Source organism: Euleptes europaea, chromosome 20, assembly GCF_029931775.1.
Source record: "Euleptes europaea isolate rEulEur1 chromosome 20, rEulEur1.hap1, whole genome shotgun sequence".
In the NCBI taxonomy this organism is placed as follows: domain Eukaryota; kingdom Metazoa; phylum Chordata; class Lepidosauria; order Squamata; family Sphaerodactylidae; genus Euleptes; species Euleptes europaea.
In genome coordinates, this window is record NC_079331.1 from 5,550,796 (window position 1) to 5,576,402 (window position 25,607).

Below are 25,607 nucleotides of genomic sequence, written 5' to 3' on the forward strand. Positions count from 1 at the left end.
TTTAAACGCTCAGCAAACCCACCTCCCATTCGCGCGTCACAATCACAGGGGCCATTTATGCATGGGAGGTTTTGCCACTCTCTAGATCAGTGGTTCCCAAAGTGGGTAGTACCACCCCCTGGGGGGCAGTGGTATTACCTAGGGGCGCACGAAGAGGCAAGGGGGCAGCAGGGGGGCGCTAGAGGTGGGCCCCTTCAACTGTGTTGTTCTCTAATTTACAATAGATCAAGCTATGGCACCGTGCTGGCAAATTTGGAGGAAACTATCAGATTTTTTTTCCAGACTTTGAGGAGCTGGTACCACTGGATCAAGTCCATCAGTTTTGTTGAATAAATTTCAACTAAAAAGTTTTAATTTGATTTTGAATAGATGTGCAATTAATTGTTACTGTTTTGAAATTTTATTGTTATGAATCATGCAAACCCCTATTTTGAATAATGCTTTTTATAGGGTAGGGGGCACTGGGGTTGAGTTTGTGGAACCAAGGGGGCGGTGGCCTGAAAAGTTTGGGAACCACTGCTCTAGATGCACATTTTCCCCATCCGAATGCTCAAAACTCTGCATGGGGGCTTATTGATGAGTTTTGAGGATTTGGATGGGGGAAATGTGCATCCAGAGAACAGCAAATCCTCCCGTGCATAAATGGCCAAGGAAACCATGCCCCTCTATTTCCTTTATATGGAAGAAGGAGGAACTCTCTGACGTTCTCTCCCACCCATTAAATGCACAAGGGTGCCGGTGAGAGCTGCAGTTCCCAGAGAGCAACCTGAAAGTTGGAGCGGCTTCCGGCAGGTCCCTCGCCCGGGATCAGAGTCACAGTTCCAGCTAGAGGCTTGGTAAATGGACATCATTGGTGGGGAGGTTCACCCACTTCATCATCTGGCCTCTTTGGCATGTTCCTGGTCTGCTGACTGGGCATTGGGATCTTTGGCCAGCCCAGGTTGCAATGCTGCGTTCCGTAGGGACAGGGTTGCCAACCTCCAGGTGGGAAGAAATCATAGAAGGGCTAAATCGCAACACAGCCAAGCACCAATTCCATCTCTTCATATATTAAACACACATCGATACTGTGTATTACACATGACAATTATGCACACAAATTATAGCAAATATGCATAAGCCGATTGCAATAAAGGCCATATAAAGGGAAAACCATAGCTCCAAAATAATTAATTTATGTGCACAATTGACACAGTATCAATATGTGTTTAATATATGAAGAGATGTAATTGGTACTTGGCTATGCTGTGATTTAGTCCTTCTATGTTGATTTCTTCTCAGTGTTAACCCCATTAACATAGAGGTGTTTTATTTCTTTGGTAACCTCCAGGTGGGGCCTGGAGATCACCAGGAATTACATCTGATCTCCAAGAGATGGAGATCAAGTCCCCTGGAGAAAATGGCTGCTTTGGAGAATGGAGTCCAAGATTTGCCAGTAATCCGCCAGGGCACCTTTGCTGTCTGACCTGATTCAAGCTCCTGACAGTTTGACTATCTGTAGAGACGTACCCCTGGCATTTCTAAAATGAAAGAATGCCATTCAGCGCCCCATCCTGGCAGGAAATTAACCTTGGTTGCATGTTCAAACTGCATTGCCGTCAAACAGGAACAAGTTTATTATTAGGACAGCCAAAAGCTTTGTCAAGCATCTTTTTACTTGACTACTCCCTTAGTTGATTAAATCAACATACGCTTAAATGAAGCTAAAGCCACACTTCGGGAAAGAAAAGTAGTTTGAGGATTGAGGCCACGCATGTGCACAAAAGCCATTCAAAAGATTTCGTCCATTGAAAAGAGCAAAATGAGAATACCTGTCTACCTGCTACCGTTTTGAAAAATGACCTTAAAAACAAACAAACCTGCCGTACAACTAATTGGAATGATCTTTGATCAACCAATTTTTTAAAACCCATCTCAGCTAAATACTACTGCTCTAAATGTGTTGAAACTAACAGCATGATTCTTACCTGTATGAAGCTGAGGGTCCCTAAAATCAATGACAAAAAACAACATTCAAAGTTATCATCCATCAGGAACATGCAAATCGGCCACAGACACTACTACATGGCCTAGCATGCAGCATGTTTGAACAGGCACAGGTTGGCTCTTTCAGGAGCAACTGTCCCCTGTCCGTATCTCCCTCAAGAGGGAGACAGTTCAAGGAGAGGCTGTGGCTCAGTAAAGAGCCTCTGCTTGGCTTGCAGAAGGTCCCAGGTTCAATCCCCAGCATCTGTTTGAATAGGTTGATACTTGCACACGACTTATGTGGGAGACATATACAGCCCAGCATAAAAACCAGATGTTGGTGTAATTGGTTATACAACCTATCACATCCCTGGTCTGTTGTATATTGCCTGTACATGTAAATATATTTGTAATGTGTGTGCATGTTTTATATATGATTTAAACAGACCACTGAGGAAGGCCATACAGGCTGAAACACGTTTGGCTTGCGGTGACAGACACCAACCTTAAGAAATGCCATTGTGCTATTTTAATGGTTTTAAAATAATTTTAATTCTTATATAGCGTTTCTAATAAATTATATATTTTCATTATATATATATTCCCCCCCCATCCCACCCAACCTTGGGTACCCAAGTTCCGTTTTCTAGGTTGGGTTCTATTCCCCTTTTTTCTTCTTCAATCCCTGGCATCTCCAGGAAAAGGACCTGGCAGTAGGTGACATGAAAGACCTCAGCCTGAGATCCTGGATAGACGCTGCCAGTCTGAGTAGACAATACTAACCTCGATGGACTAATGAAAACGTCTTCACGTGACAGTGTGTGTGTGACAGTCTTGGACACCCATCTGCCATGGCCCTTTTCGTGCCAACACCCGCAAACCATGTTTAAAATCCTAGCAACTGCCTCCACCGCTTGAATCTATACATAACCAGGAAGGGACAGTGGAGAAAAGTGCATGGCACTAAAAAACATTGAACGGAGATGTCCAGAATGCTACCCTGGAACTGGATTGCACTCTACTGCAATGATTAGCACAGGTTATCACCTGGTTTCGCTGCATGGCCCTGTATCTTGTAATCCACTTTGTGTTGTTTGTAGCATAACTAAACAAAAATGTAGCGATGCCTTGCAGACTTAACAGGGCTAGCCCTTTATAGTCTACTGCCATTGAGAGTGTGCGAGCATGGTTCTCCGATTGTCATTCTAGCCCTACTGCCTTGTCGCATCAGTTGCGGTACGCAGTCTGATTACAGTTTGTGTGTCCTGTGAGCCAGTCGGGATCCCAGCAAGAAAGACAGACGATTTAGAAAACACTTCCTTCAAGTCTCCTCCAATTCTGGGGAGGGCCAACTCTAACCTTCCTGCACTTGGTGATGCGTGTGAGATTCCAGGCCAACTATGGGGGGAGGAAGCTAAAGAATACTAGATAGGCACACCTGTCTTCACTTTGAGAGGTGCATTGTTTACCTCTTCCGTCTAGGAACCAACCCCTCTAGCAGAGTCTGCAAACATGCATGTAAGCAGAAAATACTCTTGCATTACTCGGACAATTCAGGCACCGATAAGGATCTCGGCGACCTCAGTAATTTGTGCTGGCACAGCTAAAACGCTGGAATGCTGAAAGGTCAGAGGTAGACACAATTGCATTGCAAGGGGTAAACAGCCTGGCTCTGCACAGACGGTCCCGCTGGTACAAGGGAGAAGCTTCACAGCCAGCCTGGACAACCAGGTTAAGATCCTTCTGGGATTACCAAAGGAAAATGGAAGCCCAAGGAGGATGCTTTGAATAAGCAGCCATCAGAGGTTGTGTTCCCCACCATCTCCAAATGGCAACACTTCTAAATTAGTAAAACCTGATTCATATAGGACTGACTTGCTAGAGCAGGGGGGGAATTGGGGGGGAATTGGGACCACTATTCAGCAAAGTGTCCTGTAGATTATGTACAATCTGAAAAACTGTAGTTTTTTTGAGACTATCTTGGGAAGGGGGGAATTATATTCTGAACAATGGTGAAAGGGGGGAATGGAGCAAAAGTTGAGAACCACTGTGCTAGTGTCTTGGGGAATGAAGCATCTCTTCTGTGGACCTGGCCATGTTGAGACAGTGTAGACAAGGTAGCCAGTTTGCCCAGTTCCCTTGCAATTCATCCTTTAGCTACAACTACTTATTAAAACTGGGGAAAATACTGCTTAGCCCACTCTAGAAGTACTACCCAACAATGTTCTTGTGATATTTAAGTGAAAGACCTACTGAATCACAGATCTAAATGTCATCTTCTGCTGGTATAAGGCTTATCCCCCCCAACTGAAGTAAACAGCAGTGTGTCAATGCCTCCTTCCCACTGAGCGGGGGATTTACATCAAGCAACACGATTATTGTTAGCAACCATTTATTAGCTTTCCTTCTACAGAAAAACTGCCAATATCGGCATCTACAATTCCTACTAAGGTGGTTAACATTTCATCCTCAAACACCACCAACGTTTAGGGGAACAGAGGTGGCAAAACACCAGCAATGGTCCCCAAATTGAATTTTGTCACTGGCCATTCAATGGACCTCAAGGTTAAAGAGTATGCGAGACGTGTTTTTGGAATGGGAGAGATTATTCAGAAACAGTCCAATACTAGGGAATTTACCAGAAAGATTGGCCTCATTTTCCACAGCTGACTCTACACAAAAGACTGGCTTTGTGGACCCATTAGAAACATTTACGGTGGACGATAGAGGGGCCAGACTCATCATACTCTTGCTTGCTGATCCACATCTGCTGGAAGGTGGAGAGAGACGCCAGGATGGAGCCACCAATCCAGACAGAATACTTGCGCTCCGGTGGGGCAATGATCTTGATCTTCATAGTGCTGGGGGCCAAGGCTGTGATCTCTTTCTGCATTCTGTCAGCGATGCCAGGGAACATGGTGGTGCCGCCCGACAGCACCGTGTTGGCGTACAGATCCTTTCGGATGTCCACGTCACACTTCATGATGGAGTTGAAGGTGGTTTCGTGGATGCCGCAGGACTCCATGCCCAGGAAAGAGGGCTGGAAGAGGGCCTCGGGACACCTGAAGCGCTCGTTGCCGATGGTGATCACCTGGCCATCGGGCAGCTCATAGCTCTTCTCCAAGGAGGAGGAGGAGGCCGCCGTGGCCATCTCCTGCTCGAAGTCCAGGGCCACGTAGCAGAGCTTCTCCTTGATGTCCCGCACAATCTCCCTCTCAGCCGTGGTGGTAAAGCTGTAGCCTCTCTCGGTCAGGATCTTCATGAGGTAGTCTGTCAGGTCACGGCCTGCCAGGTCCAGACGCAGGATAGCGTGGGGCAAGGCATAACCCTCATAGATGGGCACGGTGTGGGTGACTCCATCTCCGGAGTCCATGACAATTCCAGTGGTCCGGCCAGAGGCATAGAGAGACAGCACTGCCTGGATGGCCACATACATAGCCGGCGTGTTGAAGGTCTCAAACATGATCTGAGTCATCTTCTCCCTGTTGGCTTTGGGATTCAGGGGAGCTTCAGTGAGCAGGACTGGGTGTTCTTCTGGGGCAACCCGCAACTCGTTGTAGAAAGTGTGGTGCCAGATCTTCTCCATGTCATCCCAGTTGGTGACGATGCCATGTTCAATAGGGTACTTCAGGGTCAGAATGCCCCTCTTGCTCTGCGCTTCGTCCCCCACGTAGCTGTCCTTCTGGCCCATGCCCACCATGACCCCTTGATGCCTGGGCCGCCCCACGATGGAAGGGAACACCGCCCGGGGGGCATCGTCGCCCGCAAATCCTGCTTTGCACATTCCAGATCCGTTGTCCACAACCAAAGCGGCAATCTCCTCATCTGCCATTTTGAATTGTTCTGCAAGAAACAAGCAAGGAGTTTTATCTTTCAGACATCAGTTTTTTTTTTAAGACCGGCAAGTAGCAGATATTGGAGACTTTGATATGGTTATTGATAATGAATTTGTTGACAATCTAAAATCAGGAAAAAGCCCAGATTCAGTTGGAGAAGGCAGAATAGACAACCTCTTAGCACAGCTACAACCATACCTGGCCCTTTCCCCTGGCATTGCTTACTGCACTTTAAGCATTTTACTTAATCTGGCAGCTACATTACACCATAAAATAATAAACTCCTGTTACTTCTCATCTTTTGAGGATCTCTCCTCTGGACCCAATTACGTAATTATTTGCTTATACCCTCCTTTCTTCCTGCTGCGTTGCAGATTAAGGCTACTGCTGCTCAAAACCTTCCGTTCCCAATAACTTAGTGCATGCTTCATGCCACGATTCCCCTTCACCTGTTAGCTACAGCCTGCTCCCCATCTCCTGTTCAACTCCCCACCCCCAACCTGTTGGTACTAGCTCCCTCCAGCTCTGCTTCACACCCTTTTAAGCACCTACCCTTTGTCCTGTGTTCAAAAGGGGAAGTGCGCTTACTCACCTCACCCCTCCAAAGACTGCCTCCCAACAGACCACGCCTCACCTCTCTCCACAAGGCGGAACAACAGGCTCAGCAGGCAGATAACCATCGCGCCACAAGCTGCCTCTCCCCTTAGCCAATTACCGTAGCAATATATTTTTTCCCCTCTGCACAGTGTGGTCAAACAGCTTCTCTCCAGGCCTCGCCCGCAAAAAAACTGCTCTGTAAGTGCTCCCAGCTCATTAAGTCCACTTTATGGCCCTATACCTACACAAATCTTGAGTGCGCTTTTCAAGTTGTAGCCATGGCACCACATTGCCAGGAGCGTGACAGGCTCTCCCTTTGGCCGCATCACCCTAGCAAAAGTTCCACCGGCCCTTTCTACCCTGGTGCTTTTCTGAATGGACCCAACAGGCTAGAAATGCCATTCAGAGGGTCTAAGACAAGCAGTAAAGTTATGCTGGGCGCCATTGAGCGTAGCCAGCCTCAGCCCCACCACCAGGCCTACAGCAGGGCTACTTTTTAAAAGGTGTTAACTGGAAGACCCCTTTCAATCTCCCTTCGCTCCACCTGCCAGGCAAGATGCCTTATAGGAATATGGGGTTGCCAGGTCCCTCTTCTCTACCGGCAGGAGGTTTTTGGGGCGGAGCCTGAGGGTGGGGACTGGGGAGGGACTTCAATGCCATAGAGTCCAATGGCCAAAGCAGCCATTTTCTCCAGGTGAACTGATCTCTATCAGCTGGAGATCAGTTGTAATAGCAGGAGATCTCCAGCTACTACCTGGAGGTTGGTAACCCTAGATTGCCAGCTCTAGTGTTGGGGAATTCCTGGAGATTTTTTTTTGGGGGGGATGCAGCCTGGGGAAGGAGGGGCTTGGGAAGGGACCTCAGCCAAGGTATAACTTATTTATTATTTTATTTTATTTAATTTATACCCTGCCCAGTGGCACTACACTGGAATTTTAAAAAAAGGAAGGGCGAGGCAAAAAAGAGGAACAGGGAGTCTTCTTAAATTTGTTACTTGGCTTCCCCCCTCCACCCCAGAATTTTAAAAGTGACAAATGAAAGTAGGAAAAAAAGGAGAAGCCTATAGAAATTTATTTTTAAATGTGCAAATAGTTATTTTTAAATTTATGTTAAATTCATATACATTATGCATGCTATATGTTACACACAGACGTGTGTGTGTGTGTTTTAAAAACAAATCCCAAGGTTAAAAATAATTATTTGCAAATTAAAATAAATGTAGAACATATAAATTTAGTATCTATATTCTACATTTATTTAAATTTGCAAATAATTATTTTTAACCTTGGAATTTGTTTTTAACACACACATATGTTTGTAACATAGAATGCATAATGTATATGAATTTAACATAAATTTAAAAATAACTATTTGCAAATTTAAATAAATGTAGAACATATAAATTTAGTATCTATCTATATTCTACGTTTATTTAAATTTGCAAATTATTACTTTGAACCTCGGAATTTGCTCTTAAAAAAGCGGAAAACAAACAGAAGAAGGCCTGGGCCTACTTCCCGAAATAACCGCCATTTCCACCCACCTCGCAGCTCCTCACCAACAAACGCGACCAGAAGCTCCGCCGACGGGCCGTTGAGCGGCCGCCTCCCGACGCGCGCCTCTTATACTCCCCCGGCGCAGCCCCGGCGCTCGCTCTCATTGGCCGCCCCCCTCGGAAGTCCCGCCTCTCCCAGTCAGCGCGGCTCCCTTCCCTGGCGACATCCCGATTTCCGAGTTCGGCGGTTGCTATGGTTACAGTCCCTACGGTGGCCGCCGCGCTCCTCCCCCCCCCCGCTGCCCCCTTCTGTTTAAAATCTTTTGCCTTTTCGGAGGATTCTCCCCTCCCTTCATCCCAACCTCCAGGTAGTGGCTGGAGATCCTCCGTTATTACAAACTGATCTCCAGGTGACAGATATCAGTTCCTAGGGTTGGGAAATACCTGGACATTTTTGGGGCGGAGCTTGAGGAGGGCGGGGTTTGGGGAGGGGCTTCAGTGCCATAGAGTCCAATGGCCAAAGCGGTCGCTTTCCTCCAGGGGAACCGATCTCTAACGGCTGGAGGTCAGTTGTAATAGCAGGAGATCCCCAGCCACCACCTGGAGGTTGGGAACCCTATCAGTTCCCCCGTAGAAAACGGCCGCTTTGGCCATTGGACTCGCTGGCCTGGAAGCCCCTCCCTAAACCCCGCCCTCCTCAAGCTCCGCCCCCAAACCTCCAGGCCACCACCTGGAGGTTGGGAACCCTATCAGTTCCCCTGTAGAAAACGGCCGCTTTGGCCATTGGACTCGCTGGCCTGGAAGCCCCTCCCTAAACCCCGCCCTCCTCAAGCCCCGCCCCCAAACCTCCAGGCCACCACCTGGAGGTTGGGAACCTTATCAGTTCCCCTGTAGAAAACGGCCGCTTTGGCCATTGGACTCGCTGGCCTGGAAGCCCCTCCCTAAACCCCGCCCTCCTCAAGCTCCGCCCCCAAACCTCCAGGCCACCACCTGGAGGTTGGGAACCCTATCAGTTCCCCTGTAGAAAACGGCCGCTTTGGCCATTGGACTCGCTGGCCTGGAAGCCCCTCCCTAAACCCCGCCCTTCTCAAGCTCCGCCCCCCAAATCTCCGACTTCTCCACTGACTAGTGCCGCTCTATCCTTTGGCTTCTCAATAGCCCCCCGCCTGGTGGCGCGGGGGAGCTCGGAAGTTCCGTTCTGTACCGGAAGCGCGCTCGGAAAGTGTACCCGCCCCTGCTCCCCTGCCCCACGCAGTCAACGACGCGGGAGACGTCAGTTCCGGCCCAGCGCCAGCCCGCCCCCCCACCTCTTTCGGCCCTCCCTCAGCCCCCATTTCCGGTCTGGGTGGGGGAGGGGAGCGGGGGCGGCCGCTGCGCGTGAGGCGGCGGCTGGCTGGCTGGCTGCGTGAGGCGAGGCCGGGGCTGCGGGGGCCGAAGGAGGCCCCCCCCCCCGAGGTGAGGTAAGCGGGGCCGGGCAACCCGAGGCGGGGTGGGAAGAGAGAAAAGCCTCCCCCGTCTACTCGCGAGGAAGCCTAGCCCAGCTCCTCAGGGGCTTTACACCCAAGCCGCCCTGAGGCCTCCAGACTCGGGGTTTACTCGCAGGTAAGCCCCCCCCGCCCCTCTTTAATGGGGCTTGCCCCCAAGTAAACAGGTAACAGCCTCGGGGAGACTTCCCTTTTTTAATTTTTTATTTTTTTATTTTCTTATATAATTCCATACATTTAATTAACATTGTCATTTAATCCCTTCTAGATCTATATTTTAATCTACAATGTAGAATGCTACATAAAAAAATCCCCCCTCTAACTTCCCCTCTTCTTATCTCTAACTTATCTCAATAATCCTCTTTGCAATTATCTTCTAATTCATTACAAAATATCCTATACTTATATTAAACTACTTAATTTCCTCTTTCATCTAACGCCTCGGGGAGACTTTCGCGGAGCAAAACTTGAAAGCCTTTCGGCTGACTCGGGAGTAAGCCCCGGGGTTTGCCACCCCTCCCGGTGAGGCCGGGAGATCTCCCGGAATGGCAGCTGATCGCCTGGCGACGGAGACCAGCTCCCCTGGAAGAAAAGGGCTGCTTTGGAGGGGGGGCGTTATGCCCCACTGAGGGTCCTTCCCCAACCCCCCCTTCCAGGCTCCACCCCCACCCCCCAAAATCTCCAGGAATTTCCCAGTCTGCAGTTGGCAACCCTAATAAACAAGCCCTCCAGGATTTTTTTATGGCGCTCTCGTTCAACTAAATTGTATTTATTTACTTATTGGGCTTACAGCAGATGCGGGGCTCGGGGCAGCTCACAAAATAATAAGATATGCAATTAAACGCCATAGCCGTGTAAAAGCAATTAGTTAAAATGGCCTTCTAAGATAACAGAATAAAACATCAGATGTTCCAGTGGTGCTTGGCTTGCAATATAAATGCCTTTGTGGGCGTGTGGAGGGGGAGAATAAAACCTTCTAGCTGATATTTACTTGGAAGTCCGCCCCACGGGGTTTGGATGGCAACCTTTACTGGACTAAATCTGGGGGAGGAGGGGGGAATAAAGCCTTCCAGTGGGCATTTACTTGGAAGTAAGCCCCACAGGGTATAATGGTACTTGTGCATGTGTGTCACAAATCAACTTATGGCAACCCCTCATGGGGTTTTCAAGACAAGACTAACAGAGGTGGTATGCCATTGCTTTCCTCTGCATAGCAACCCTGGTATTCCTTGGAGGTGTCCCATCCAAATACTAACCAGGGCCGACCCTGCTTAGCTTCCAAGATCTGACAAGATCGGGCTCTACCCTGCCTTCCCTCCACGATGGTACTTACACACTACTAAAATTTTGAAGGCTCGTGGCTTTACGTTTCTGTCCCTGCTGATTCAGAAGTTGCACCGAGTTGGATATAAGGGGACATAACCTCCACATGTGAACGCTTAGGTTTGCAGCCTTCACTTTGTTTTTGGAAGGCCGCTTGTAGATATTGCAGCAAAGTGTGGGGTGGTATTTGTGGGTCTGGCCAAGCATTGGGTGATGCTTTGAGAGTCTCCAGGATATAAGCTCTTGGGAGTCACAGCTCTTGTCAGTTGCAACCCCATTCCCACTTGCATCTGATGAAGGGAGCTTTGACTCTTAAAAGCTCATACCTCGAAAATCTTGCGGGTCTCCAAGCTGCTACTGCACTCCAAAGTAGTTATTCTACTTCACACCGACATGGCTACCCTCGTAAACTATCTTCGAGGATAGAGGATTACGGGGAGCCTGAACCACTTGTACGTAGAGGAAGAGAGACTTGTAGGGTGTGGGATGTTTTTAAAGGATACGAGGAAGAAAAGCTTCTCTGATGGTGTGGGGGTGCATGAGTGAGAGAGAACTCCTTTGGCTGTAATGCAGTGGTCCTCTGCACAACAACCTGGGAGTATGCTTTGTGAAACATAGTGGAACTTGGGTAGAATTGTGCTTCTAGCAGTGGCCAGACAGATGCCTTCCCTAGAATGCTTGCTAGGTGGGACCTGATGAGGATCATAATCCTTTTTGCCTAATCCCTTTAAAAAAATAAAGCCCGAACGCTTAGTGGGTATCGCCGCACCTTGTGGCAAGGAATTCCTAGACTTGATTATGCACCACACAGATAAATGCTCTTTCTGGTTAGTGGTGATCTTGCCGCCTGGCAGCTTCAGTTGTGGTGCGTTGAAAGAGACAGTTCCTCCATCGTCGTTTCCTTCACACCCTTTCGCAACGCACTTCTCCTAACGAGATAACGGGCAGATTGACAGTGCCACCCTAAACAGAGTCCCACCCTTCTAATCCCATTAACTTCAGTGGATTTAGGAGGGTGTAATTCTGTTTAGGATTGAACTATGCAAACCTTACCTGGGATCGAGCCTCACTGGACACAGTGAGCCTTGATTCTGAGTAAACAGGTATGGGTTTGGGGTGCGGGGGGAGGGAGCATAAGACTCAAGAAGGAAACCAGTTTATGGCTGGCTCTTAGGAGTGGAGAAAATTCCAGTTCTTCTGGACCCTGTGACATTGCTTGAAGGGGAGGGTCTTCGTTTAAGAAGTCGGATTGTGGTGAGGGATATAAGGTTTTTAGGTTGCATCTGTTTGGAGGAAAACAGGAAAAGAGGAAGACCCAACGTGAGTTGGCTTGACTCTATAAAGGAAGCCACGGCCCTCAGTTTGCAAGACCTGAGCAAGGCTGGGAACGATCGGACGGTTTGGAGGTCCAAAGAGTCACCATGAGTCAGACGTGGCATGGTGGCATTTAGCACGCACCCTCCGTTTGGAGATTAATCTCTTGCTTTGGTGCTCACTTCCGTAGAGATGTGTTAAGGGCGGTTGTGTATAGTTCTGACCCATTTGTTTAGTTGCGATTTTGGTTTTGGTCGATAAGATTTATGGCTGGGGAAGGGCACGCGTATGGAGAAGAGTACTAAGGGCCAGGCCATGAGGACGATCTCACGCAGAGTCAAAGTGGGAACAGGATAGCGAAATGCGTACAGAACTGGAAATGCAACATATTGCATAGACTGGTGTTTAATTATATTACAGGGTGATGGCGATGGTTATTTATTATTCCGGAACGTTAATCGGAGGAACAGGGATGTCAGGCTTTTTTCTCAGGGTGATTTTTGAGAGTCAGCCAGACGGAAATCCTTACAGATACCTCGTGATGGTTGTAGTTGCCCTTGGATTCCGTAGGGTATTGAATTTACACAGCTATTCTCTGAGGCAGTTATTATATTGGCAAGCTGTTACTTCGAGGCTTTAATCCTGAACATGTGTGCCACGGAACAAGTCCCGTTGAACTCGGTTCGGCTTCCTCCTGCGTAAACATGTTCCAGGTCAGATATAGATCCTGCTCAGAGATTGAAATCCAGATGACACTTAATTGTCAACAAAAGATGGTAATCAAGCGTTTAGTGTGTTTTGGGGCAGCCATTTGGAAGGCTTGGTAAGTTACTATAGGTTGGAATTACGCATTTTCCCTTTGATGCCCCCAAAGAGCCTAGCAATTTTGGAGGAAAGCACTCTGGGGACTGGAATATTCTGAAAATGTCCTGATGGGCTTTTGATGATTGCATTAAATGCTCAAGGTGTGGCGGGCCTCGCTCCAAAGCCTTTCTTTGGCTCCGGAGGCGATTGGTGCTCCGCAGTCATGTTTAATTGCCACACGCCGAACAATGTGTCAGGCTTGCTCGAACCTGCCATTGGAGGGTTGTTTCTGACCTGGATGAGACCTGCAGGATCCAGAGAGCATGTCTCTGCACCTGCGACTTCCCCCCGGCACGTCAACGAAACATCGAGTCATGAATTATAGTATTGTTCCTCTGGCGCGTGTTCCCTGTTCATCATCTTTAGGTGTCTTTGCGCCTGAAGCCTGATGATAATAAAAGCAAGGGAAAGATGATGTGCTATAAAATGTGTCATGCTGCAGTTTAGCCATAACCTCACTCTGCATCCTAATGCCACACTTGTGTTAATATCCTTATTTTCCAGGAGTTAACACTCCTGCCATTTATAAACAGTACGTCTGGTATTGGCTTAGCCATTATTGTATTGTTTCTGGCATTGTAATCTATCTGAAAGCCCACAGTGAACTACTGCGGGAGCTGATGGATCGATCGCTTTGTGATTTTCTCAGTCTTTCTTTATAACTTGCAAATGTTGCTTTTTAAAATTTTGTTTGCAGCCACTTTATGGGAACATTTGAGAGAGACCTAGAAATGCTCGATCGCTGCTAAATTAGGAAGGGGTAGTTTTTATTACCCTTTCATTCTGTCCTTCCTCCAGAGTGATCGGGTTGGTGTTTCTAGTTCTGTCCTCCTCCATTTTACCCTTGCAACACCCCTGAGAGGTGGGCTATGCTGAGGGAAAGGGGTTGAGGGTGACTGGTCCGAGCCTAGCAGAACTTCAAGCTGGGCATTGCCCCTTGAGATTAAATGCTTAATTTTAGCAAAAATATCCCCAGTTTTTAGAAAGCATTTCTTCAGCAGAAGGGTAGTGGAGACAAGGATGAGATTTTTTAAATTGCTGTACGCCTTCTGATTTACCACTTGAATATTAGCATGGTCTGATAAAGATTGTGCTTCTTGTAATTTATCCTGAGAAAGTTCACTCTTAACTTTTAATGTTGCTTGTATGGAAGGACACCTCCTCAATTCCACCATCCCCTTGAAAACTCAACACCGTTTTCCTGATTCTGGACTAGGGAGTGAATTTTCTTTGAGGATTATTGATGTCAAAATTGTCTACTGCAAGTTTTCTTGTTACTTCTTTAAAGCCACCTGACAGTCACTGGTTGTTTGGGGGCCATATCCATGGGCCTCAAACTGTCTTACTAAAATAAGAGCTGTTGCTATGGGAGAGGGAATCTCTTTCCTGGCACCCTGTTGGCGTCGTAGTGGCGACTGATAATGCTAGTTCCTAGCAAGAGTCTTTCTCCCGTCCTGTCCCCCCATCTCAATTTTTCCACAGGCATTTTGTTTCTGAAGTTGGACATATTTCTGTAGTCGGGAAGAGTGTTGTGAATGAAGGGGGAGGTTTGCTAAAGATGTATGTACGCACCAGATAATAAATTTATATTGTAATCCGCCTTGTGTGTCCCAGGGTAGAAAAGCAGCTAATAAATGTGTTAAATAAAATAAATAAGTGAATCCGAGGGGTTTGATCACACGTTAGATGGGTCAGTCCAAAGCATGGCTACTCTGAATCCTTCTGAGGTCTGTTCAGTAGGGCTTACTCTGAGGAAAGAGTTCTTACCTCGTTTGTTACTTTTGTTTGTTCCTGAAAATGGCGTCTCACTGACCTCTGGCTTGGTTCTGACACCCAGTACATACAAACAAAACCCTCTGATACTTGGATAATCCCAACCTTACTGAAACAGCAAACGGAGCAGAATATTTTTTTCTCCCTGCAAACATGCTTCTAGGTAAAAACAAGTCTTTCTCAATTCATTCAGAAATATAAACCATGGCAATTAATAAAGAGGCCTCGGTTTTGGTTTTCACTGTATAGATTGTAACTGTTCATTTTCCGTAAATTGTATTTCCATTGAGATTTGCGTCCTGCTAAGGGGCTGGCAGGCAGGATAAGTATTTTAAACAATACACACAGGAAATGTAATATTGTAAACATAGTAAATATTTAGAATATTTGGCAATCAGGGAGAAAGACGCTCCCTTTCCACAGATAATGGAGCCATTTTTGATGCTGTATTGGGGTGTGTGTGTGTAAATGAGCACTGTATCGAGTTGGGAAAGGAACCCAGCATTGATTGAAAATGTGAGCTCCCCCCCCCCCCCAGTGATTCCCGCTCCAGGCTGACCGTTTGGGTTTTTTTTTTTTTTTTTGCAGCCGCCTCCTCGTCCTGCGGGGGGTGGGGTGGGGGTGGAAGCCTGCGAGTGATTTACCCAGGGCCAATATTTGTGTTTCAGATTTCATTGCACCGTGGCGGCTTTAGCTGGGTCCCGGTCCGGCAGAACCCCCCTCTCGCCACAGACATGTTAACAGCAGGATGAAGCTGGAGGCCGTGGTGGAGCAGCTGCAGAAGCAGCAGCAACAGCAGCAGCAGCAGGCCCCCCTGCAGATGGATCCCCGGGAAAGGCAGCAGAGGCAGATGCGGGAGGCACAGCTGCATTATGGCCAGCCGCTGGCAGCGCAGCAAGCGGCGCTCTCGGCCGCATCCGGCAAGCCTTCCGGCGGCGTGGCCCACGCCCACGCCCCTCCGGCCCGAGTCCCGCCCGTGTTCGGGGCTGCCCGAACGTTCGATCAGAGCAGTGTGAACTCGGAGGAGGAGGAGGAGGAGGAAGGCGAAGAGGACTTGGAAGACCGAGACCTGGAGGACGGTGTCACCACCGCCACGCGCAGCAAGGACGCGGGCTCCGCTCTGAAGTATTTTCAGCCTTCCAAAGCGGCCCCCCACAACCAAAGAGTGGCTTCCTCCTCACATCCCTTACCAGCCCTTGGGGCGCAGCGGGGACACCAGGGAAAGGAAGAGCAGGGTAAAGACGCCGCAAACCCTCTGTATTCTGGCTCCTCGTCGGGGAGGCAGTCGTGGAGACTGGATGAGCAGCAGCTTAAGCAGGTCAGTGAAAATGCTTGCCCCCCCACCGCAGACATTGGTTGTTTAAAATGAGAGAGAGAGAACACACATTTGATGCTCTTGGAGGCAACATTTCCCATGTGGGTTCCGTTGGTGGTGGATAGGGCCATCAAGCCACAGGACTTATGGGGTTTTAAAGGCAAGAGAGTAACAGGGGTGCTTTGCCATTGCCTGCCTCTGACTAGCAACCCTGGACTTCCTTGGTGGTCTCCCATCCAAGTACTAACTGGGGCCCTCCCTGCTTAGCTTCCAAGATCTGACGAGATCAGGCTAGCCTGGGCCATTTGTGACTTTGTTCCGGTAGTATTGCCACCTGCCAAATAGTTGTAAGGTCGGAGCACCCTGTTGGCTAGGGATCAAAAGACTTACTGCAGTCAGACTCCTTGAGAAATATGGGTTCAAAAAGAGACAAAAAAGGTTCCTTGGCCATCGGTGCAGCTTCTCGACTATCTTTTAAGAGCAGCAGTAAAATGGGGGGGTTCCTTTTTGTGGTTCCTGCCTGCCAGATGGGGCCCCAAAAGGGCCAGGGAAACTTGCAGCCAGGGTGGGGTGAGGTGCTCCAGTTGTGCAGGCCCCTGGAAGCCTCCCCTTCATCCATTTGGCTCAATTTGAATGTTGACAGCATTGGTGTGGCGTGACCTGATTGGCAGTGTGTGGTCTGCTGTGCGACTCTTGTGGTCCAAGGGCCTCGGGTGTTGTAATTTAAAAAAAAAAACACTCTTCAGGGTGATGCAATTGGCAGAAGTCCACCACCCCCTGCAGCTGCTGAGTCAATGGTGAAACAGGCGTCTACGTTTCAGGGAGTTCATGAACCGCCTTGCGCAGGGGGCTGGCGGCCTTCCAGTTGTGTTTCCTGCTCGCCCGTTGCTCAAGAGGGACTGTTTTTGAAGGGCAAAAGACGTCTCTGCAGATGGAGAAGCGTGATGTGTCAGATAGGTCCTTTTCAGAGAATCGGCACGCTTTCGTATGCTCTAGTGTATAGAAATCTTAGCAGGAAGGGATTTCTTTAGAACGGTATGATCTGGTAACTGTAAAGCAACTTTAGGAGAGGCCATGGCTCAGTGGTAGAGCATCTGCTTGGCATGCAGAAGGTCATCTCCAGTAAGGATCAGGTTGTAGGTGATGTGAAGGACCTCAGCATGAGACCCTGGAGAGCCGTTGCCAGTCTGAGTAGAGGATAACTATATTTGGCGGACCAATTCAGTATAAGGCAGCTTCATGTCTTCATGCAGGCCTGTGCACATCGTGGGTCACTCTTGGTAACCCTTCTGGTAAAGACTCGTTGTCCAGTGATCTGTGGCTTTCGAGCAGATCGAAGCGGCAATATAAACGTCCTGGCTGAAGTTGGGGGACCTTGTGCAACGTGGTGCAAATTCTGCCGCTGCGAATCGTAGAGGGGCTGCTGCCCCCGCTGTCTCGTGTGAGTGCGCTCGAAATAGTTTTGGAAATTGCTAGCCCCTCGACGTTAGAAGCAGTCGCTGGTGGACTCCCCCGCCCCCCCAGCCGTGGGAAGGTTGGGTGCCTCCTGAAGGTTGGGTGCCTCCTGCTGTCCTCTCGTCACAGTGTTTGGAGGGATTCGGCCTGCGGTCGCGCGGCTGGCAGTTGTCGACAGAGCACCTAGATAAATGATGCTTCCGCCCCAGGGAGTAGCACTCAAGAAATTTGGCAGTGCATGTGAACTGGGTTCGCATCAAGAGTCTGTAGGTTTCGGAACAATTTGAGTCCCTTTTCACGGACAAGCGTCCTCCCTCACCCCTTCTCTGTGATGGACAGGCCATTTTAGATTAAGTTGCCTATTAAGAGCGTCTTTTTCCTCATCAACCGGACTGAGTAGCAGATGCAGGCCATACATGTTTTTTGTGCAGAAACAAAGAGCCGTGGCTTCTTCTGAGTAAGCGTCTTGCTGGCCCTACCTTTCAAGTCAACCTATGAACTGATTACAGGCTAGTGTGTTGTTGTGTTTTTGTCCTTACTGGCAGGGTGATTTCAATAGGATTTATTTTGGAAGGGGGGGAAGAAAGTTCTATAATGATAAAATTTTACTCAGTACTTGATCCTATGTAAAAGACTGTCAGCCTGGTTCTATGTCTAAGCAAGGTATTTTGCACTCCCCTCGCCCCTCCCCAAAGAGACCCTGGAGCATAAGAACATCAGAAAAGCCTTGCTGGATCAGACCAGAGGTCTGTCTAGTCCAGCATCCCGTCTGGCACAGTAGCCAGCCAGTTCCTCTGGAGGTCCAACGACAGGGCATAGAGGCCGAGGCCTTCCCCTGATAAGCACATAAGAAGAGCCCTGTTGGATCAGACTAGTGGTCCATCTAGTCCAGCATCCCATTTCACACTGTAGTCAACCAGTTCCTCTGGAGGTTCCACCGACAGGGCCGTCTCCTGATGTTGCCTCCTGGCACTGGGATTCAGAGGTTTACTGGCTCTGGAGATTCCCTGTAGTCACCATGGCTAGCAGTAGCCACTGATAGACCTCACCTCCATGAATCTGTCTTATCCCCTTTTAAAGCCATCTACGCTTGCAGCAATCCCTGCATCCTTTGGCAGTGGACTTTATATTTCAGTCATTCATTGTGTAAAGAAGTATTTCCTTTTATCCGTCCTGAATCTAGTGCCTGTCAGCTTCATGGGATCCCCTTGATTTCTCCCTCCCTGCCTCCCCCCCCCCCGCTGCTTCCTAAAAGGGAAGCATTTAATAAACAGACCCCCCCCCTGTGCGAGGCCCCCGGAAATTCATTTTGTGATGTAAAGCTAAATTCCACAGCCACAAAACCGGAATTATCTCTACAATCCTTGTTTGGATGCCGGCTGGTTTTGCAAACGGCTGGCTTTTGCAGTGGTTCGGTTTTGTTTCATCCTCATTGCAAAAGCTTATAGGCTTTTATCAGACCCCAACAATATATATATATTTTTTTACAATGAAAGGCGCAGCCTGGATGGAAAAGGGAGGGGAGATTGCAGTGACTGTCTCCACCCCTCAATTTGTTGTAGCTGCTGATTGTGACTCATGGGCCCCTTCTCCCCAGATAGCAAACAGTTTTCCCTTTGTGAAGAACACATTTTTTGCTTCGAGGTGGCCTGTTTGTGATGCTGGTGCAGTTACGAGAGCCGAAGCGAGTTGGCTTGGATTGCCAGGCGAAGACTTTGCAAGCCCCAGACTGCCATAAAGTGTTCTGTAGTGATGCATACCTATTCTCTCCAGGATCAGAGGAGCATGCCTATTATCTTAGGTGCTGTGGAACACAGGCAGGATGGTGCTGCTGCAGTCATCTTGTTTGTGGGCTTCCTAGAGGCACCTGGTTGGCCACTGTGTGAACAGACTGCTGGATTTGATGGGCCTTGGTCTGATCTAGCAGGGCTTTTCTTATGTTCTTATGACTAATGTGAGATTAGTGGTTCGGGTTATTTTAACAGAATTTCCCTGCTGCCTTTGCGCCTGGAAAGGAGTTTTTGAGACAGCTTAAACATGATGTAAGGTTGTTGTTGTTTTTAGAAGTTGGAGTTTGCTTGCTTGGCCTTGTGGGTCAGATTGCCTCCAGCGCCCCAGCTAATGTGCATGTGTTGTGTAGCGGGGGAGGATACACGGGGCAGGGCCCCCAGTTTTCTCTTGCTTTCCAGGTGCTGCTGACGCTTGCTAAGTGGATAGCTTTGCCCCCTGAGTGAGCTCCGTCCTCTTTGCCCATCGACTACCTTACCCCTTCCAGGTGGGAGGTATGGAATCTTTTGATCCTTCTTGGATTATTTGACAGATACCTATTACTGCTCGGCAAAGCAATACAAATTGCTTTTTCCTATTGACTAGCACACACTCTTGATCAAAACATGGCCCTTCCTCTGCCTCGCATCAACATTCAGAATCGACGCCTTCCGGACTAAAAGGCGTTCTTGCCATCACCTGCGTTCTTTTTGTTACTTCTTTCCCCCCCCCATCCATTTTAGTTGTTGTTGTTGTTGTTCAACTCAAACCTCGAGTGTCCTCGCCACGACGTGAAGATACTCCAGCGTCTATGGTTACTCGGAACGCCCGACTCGGATGAATGCAGGCGTCCACGCTCGGCTGCTTTGAATTCCATTCGGCCTCCCGCCCACCCCGAGTAAATAATTGTCGAACACACTGGTGGACAAAAGAGCTGGCTCAGCTTCTGACATGGGGGCGGCGAGAATCTTGTCAGCACAAAACAAGGAGGGAAGTGTTGGCCGCTTGTCAAGGGTCTGGCAAATCCCCAAAGAAAGCTCCCCCCCTTCTGTCCTTCTTAGCAGTTCCCAAATCCATCTGGAGTCAATCGACAAGGCCTGTGACTAGGGACCAATTCTGGGGGTTTGCCATTATTGAAAGGAAGAGAAACGATGAGAAAAACTTTATCAGGGGAGGGGAAGAATGTGTTCCTGTCACTCCTTGCAAACCCCCCCTTTTAGGCATAGCTGAGCTGGTTCTCAGGTTTCTAGGGAGGGGAAACCCTGCATAGACAGAACTCCCAGCAAGTTTTTTATTTATTTATTTTAGGCTATTTTAATCCCGCCTTTCTGCTATATTCTCTCAGCGCACAGGGCAGCTGACGAGAATCTAAAAATATCCAGACGAGGTGCAGATGTTTGGATTCTGCAGTTAAAGACCGGGGTGTCTAGAAAAGGCAATCCAGATTACGAAAGGCAGCGGGCGTCAGAAATATTACTGGGCTGTCCTCTCTGGAAAAAAGATCCGCCTTGGTGAGGAAGGGGAAACATAAGGCAAGCTTTGTTACGGACTGTTATTGATCTGCTCTGCATAATCCACTTTGCATCTCAGTGAGAAAGGCGGACTATCAATACAGCAAAATACTCTTGACAGAGAGAAGTCATTCCCAGGTCCTGAGAGGTTTGGAATTGCAGATGCCAAGGATTGAATCTGGGCACATCTGCACAACACGTGGCTCTACAACTGAGTGTGCACTTCTAGGCATGCACGTGTGCACCGAGGGGCCCCTTCGAATAAATATCCATGCTCTCTGTCAGAACAATGGATGTGTTGCTAGTAAAAATTGCAAGGGGTCAGTATGGTGTCAAAGAGCATTGGATCAGCCAAAGTCGTGTAGTGGTTAAGAGCGGTGGTTTGGAGCGGTGGATTCTGATCTAGAGAACCGGGTTTGATTCCCCACTCCTCCACATGAGCAGCAGAGGCTACTCTGGTGAACTGGATTTGTTTTCCCACTCCTACACACAAAGCCAGTTGAGTGAACTTCGGCAGGTTACAGCTCTGTTAGAGCTCTTTCAGCCCACCAACCTCACAGGGTGTCTGTTGTGGGGAGGGGAAGGTGTTTGTAAGCCGGTTTGAGTCTCTCTTAAGTGGTAGAGAAAGTCGGCATATAAAAACCAACTCTTCTTCTTCATCATCAGGATCCGGAAGACCCGGGCTCAACTTCCCTCTCTGCCACACAGCTCCTTGGGTGGTTTTGGGCACTCCACTCTCTCTCTCAGCCTCACCTACCTTATGGGGTTGCCGAGAGCATAAAACCAAGGCAGGGAAAACCATAAAAGCTGCCTGGAGCTCTGCTTGAAGTCAGGGTGGGATGTTAATGTCCTAGGTACACATGAACACACGAAGCTGCCTTCTACTGATTCAGACCCTCGGTCCATCAAAGTCAGTATTGTCTACTCAGACCGGCAGCGGCTCCCTAGGGCTTCAGGCAGGGGTCTTTCACATCACCTGCTTGCCCAGTCCCTTAAACTGGAGATGCCGGGGATTGAACCTGGGACCTTCTGCATGCCAAGCAGATGCTCTGCCACTGAGCCACAGCCCCCTCCCATAGGATTTTCACTTGCCTAAATCCACAGTTCTGAGGATGGGGTGTGTGTGTGTCTTTGTCAACACTCTCTTCCACTCAGAATAATCTTTCTGAACTGTAATCTCTCAACTTCCCATATTATTTCAGGTTACTTGTTATTAGAAAATACTCAGATTTATCTAATTGTTGCCATTAATTGGGCTGCACGCTGGTGTTTCATTATCCATTGTTTGAAGCTGTGATGTTTTCTGTCTGAGTGGGTCAAGTTCTTAGATTGACACGAACATGGAGGGGAGATATAACGTTGGGTGTCTTGCAGATGGGGCGGGGGAGGGCAGAAATCGTTCTTTGCCACCATGTTATTTCAAGAGATCCAGAATGGAGTATCCGGAATGATCTGTGGGGTCGGAGCACCTTCCTTATGAGAAATCAACTTTTTTAAAATGTTTTGTCCCTCCCCCAAACTTAGTACCCTATATGCATCGTGGAGCCTATAACACGAGAAGATCAAACGCTTAAACCAATGGGCATCAGATTCGGGACAAATGAAATTCACAGCACCTGTTCTGGCGACGATAGAGAAGTCCAAGACTAGAGCAGCACCATTCCTTGCCCAGGGAGAGAGAGAGCTGGACCAAAGTCCCCCCTCCTTCTCGCCCTAAACTCTTTGTGGCCAGGTGAAGCTCTGCGGATCTCTAAAACTTCCACTTTTCAGACCTGAAACATGGGGGCGCTAGTGGAAGGGGGGGCAGAAATGAGATTGTAATGCCTTCTCAACAACCGTGGCAATTGGTAGTCATAAAAGCCCAGCTCAGATCAATGGAAGGCCATATAAACGTGAAACCTTGAAGGAAACAAGCATCTATTTATGTGTGCGCCTGTTGTAGCTGTGAGAAGGGGCACTTCGGCGGAGGCGGGCAGAGCTTCGATTCCCGTCTGCTGCTCTTCTGACAAATGCTCGAACTGGGTGACTTGGGAGTAAGTGCGCCGCCGAGAATGCTCCCAGGGAAATCCCAAACGAAAAAGGCAGCTGGTCGGCTGCCCCCGGAACAGGGAGCGTTTCCTATTTCCCGCACCTCTTAACCTTGAGATCCGCTTGATGCTTCTCGAGAATTTTTGAAAGCCGCAGACACGATTCTGAGCTCCCGTGCCTCTAACAGGGGACAGGATTATTTCTCCTGCCCTTGCAACCTATAACAGGTAGTGGAAGGGGCGGGGGCGTGTTTGTATGTCTTTGAGATAATTGCCACTCTTCTCCTGGCAGGGCTGTGAGCTTCCAACCCAGAGCAATAATCCTGATCTTATCAGAGTTCTGTACTACAACAGGTTTTCTTTCCTTTCCTTTTTTTTTTAAACAGCATCTGGTTCACTTCCTGAGGCTCATCTCCACCCACAGAAGGAATTTCTGCTGATTCTCTGATAATCCTCGAATGGGGCGTTTCCCTCCTTCCTTTCTCCCCTTTAGCTCAGTCCCTGCAGCAGGGCCGGAGGAATCAAGTCCAAACGGTTCCCTGGAGGAACCGTTTCCTTCTCTCAAGATTGGGTGTTTGTTACTGGGGGGAAGCAGTCGCTTTAGAAAACAGCCAGGCTTGGGAAATCCAATTGGAGCTTGGTGGCGTGCTGGGTAGAAAAGCAGGAGGTCAGCAAATAAAGAACATTGAATTAACATGTGGCTTGCAACTGGGGGTGGGGTGGGCAGAAACGGGGCGCAGGCCTTGGTAGGGATCATTCTGCCCCCTCACAGAATGGGATTATTTGGGGAGTGGAGGTGTTTCCGCCTTCATGGCTGTCCCTGAAGTGTCATCATGGTGGCCAGGGAAGAAACTTTCCCTAATTCTAATTCTACTCAGCCGAGAAGACTTCAGTTGCATTTTTCAAAATTCGGGTGTAGCGGTTGTGTTTTGTAATAGCAGTCTTCAGACTAAATTAAAGAAGCACGTTATATGTGGGGCCGCCCCTTGTTCGAAAGCTGCTGTGAGATTTACAGCAGTTTATTAAGTTTGCGGTAGCAGACTTTTACAGTTAACAGCAGTCAAGACCTGGGCTTTGATCACACAAACACATGAAGCTGCTTTATACTGAATCAGACCTTTTGGTCCATCAGTATTGTCTACTCAGACTGGCAGCAACTTTCCAAGGTCTTAGAGCTTTTCCACATCCCATACTTCCTGGTCCTTTTAACTGGAGAGGCTGGGGATTGAACCTGGGACATTCTGCATGCCAAGCAGATGCTCTGCCACTGAGCCGCGGCCCCTCCCATTCCTTGAATACTTCTTCCAGAATGAAAAGGGTGGAGTTTTGATATTTGAGGTGTTAGATGCTGTTCTGTTATCCCTCGAAAGTTATTTTTTTAAAGGTAATGTTATATCTGGGCATGCATCTTTTGAATGGTCTAATAAACATAACACTTTGACAATGTTTCAGCAGTCTCCTGGCCTGCTCGACATGAGGCATAAACTCATGAACACACGAAGCTGCCTTATACTGAATCAGACCCTTGGTCCATCAAAGTCAGTATTGTCTACTCAGACCAGCAGCAACTCTCCGGGGTCTCAGGCAGAGGTCTTTCACACCACCTACTTGCCTAGTCCCTTTAACTGGAGATGCCTGGGATTGAACCTGGGACGTTCTGCATGCCGAGCAGAGGCTCTGCCACTGAGCCACAGCCCCTCCCCAAACTCCAGGAAGGCTCTTCCTGTCTATACCATTGATTTGAAGCTTTGCTTCCGAGAGGACCCTGCACAGACCTTGGGACCTTCCTCAAGGAGCGACAAGAAAAATACGTTAATAGCGCGAGTTCTTGCATTTGCTCTTGAGGAAAGGGTTAACCGGCCTTTAATTGGGAGGGGAAGCACGGCAGCAAAACTGGAATTGTTTTGGACATCTGAATTCCACTCTAATAAGATGTTCCAGGTGGCTCGGGGAGTAATCCTAAAATAGCCGCTGGTATAATTGCTTCTGTAAAGTCAGGCTGGCAGGCTCTGGGGAGGAGCGCTTTTGATAGCTAACTAACCTCAGGAGGAGTGTTGGGGCGGAGGGAAGGGGAAGTGTAGCCTGCAGGCGTGGGGCGAGAGGAAGGGGGACCTAAAACTGTTTTTTAAAGGGTGGAACACTTAGGAATGCTCCCATGCGGAGCTGAAACCCAATTGGGCAGGATTTCCTCGCAATGGTCAGGCATCCTAGAAATTCATATTTGCGAGGGAGCCGGACGAATTTTTGTGTTTGCTGTGGTGTAGATTGAAATACAATTGTATTAGCAACAATGCTATTAACCAGATCATATGTACAATCTGCATATGATCTAAGGATGGGAATTCCTCTGAGCAAAGGATGGATACCCAATTATACAGTCAGTAGGTAGTCCATAAAAGTAAAATCTTCAGAGCAAGTATATCGTGAATACTCAAAACAACCATGGTCAATCCCAATTCCAGATGACTTTCTACTCATTTCCCAAACCAGGTTTGCATGGTAGTGAGGTTGCTGTAACAATTAAATGTATCTTGGTTTGCATCTAATGAAAAACTCTGATGCTACTTACGGGCACAGCCTGAAACGTCTGGCCGTGCAGAGGACAATCCTCTTGCGCTATACCACTTGGATTTGCATATCGACCCTGGAGGCAAGATGTGAGGGAGTAACAAGTGGATTTATCTTTGGCTGAATGTGGTCATTAAACGTGAAAAGTGTGCGAACCAGTTAGAATGTGTTGAACGTGTCTTATCTTCCCCTTACCCTAGGTAGCTCAGGGTAGTATGCGTAGTTTTCCCAGCCCTCCACTGTGTCCTCGCGACACCCCTGAGAGGTAGGTCGGGCTGACAGGGAACAACTGACATGGGGTCTCCCCGCAAGC

General features: G+C 48.5%; 2 protein-coding genes across 2 annotated transcripts in view; one reads left to right on the forward strand and one right to left on the reverse strand.

Annotated features, from left to right (window-relative positions):
- Positions 1-4,666: 4,666 nt before the first annotated feature.
- On the reverse strand, positions 4,667-5,804 carry LOC130492192 (actin, cytoplasmic type 5). The gene has a single exon (XM_056865987.1). It carries the CDS (start codon positions 5,795-5,797, stop codon positions 4,667-4,669), a length of 1,131 nt encoding a protein of 376 aa, XP_056721965.1. The 5' UTR covers positions 5,798-5,804.
- A 9,559-nt stretch (positions 5,805-15,363) lies between these two features.
- ARID3B (AT-rich interaction domain 3B) overlaps positions 15,364-25,607 on the forward strand; it is a 34,583-nt gene continuing 24,339 nt past the window's right edge. The window contains exon 1 of the mRNA XM_056865744.1: positions 15,364-15,969. Within this exon, the coding sequence (XP_056721722.1) occupies positions 15,400-15,969 (570 nt within the window). The 5' untranslated portion in view covers positions 15,364-15,399. The remainder of the gene's footprint in view (positions 15,970-25,607) is intronic.

Excerpts from the sequence above, each read along its gene's own strand:
- LOC130492192 (XM_056865987.1), bottom strand. The coding sequence starts at position 5,797 with ATGGCAGATGAGGAGATTGCCGCTTTGGTTGTGGACAACGGATCTGGA.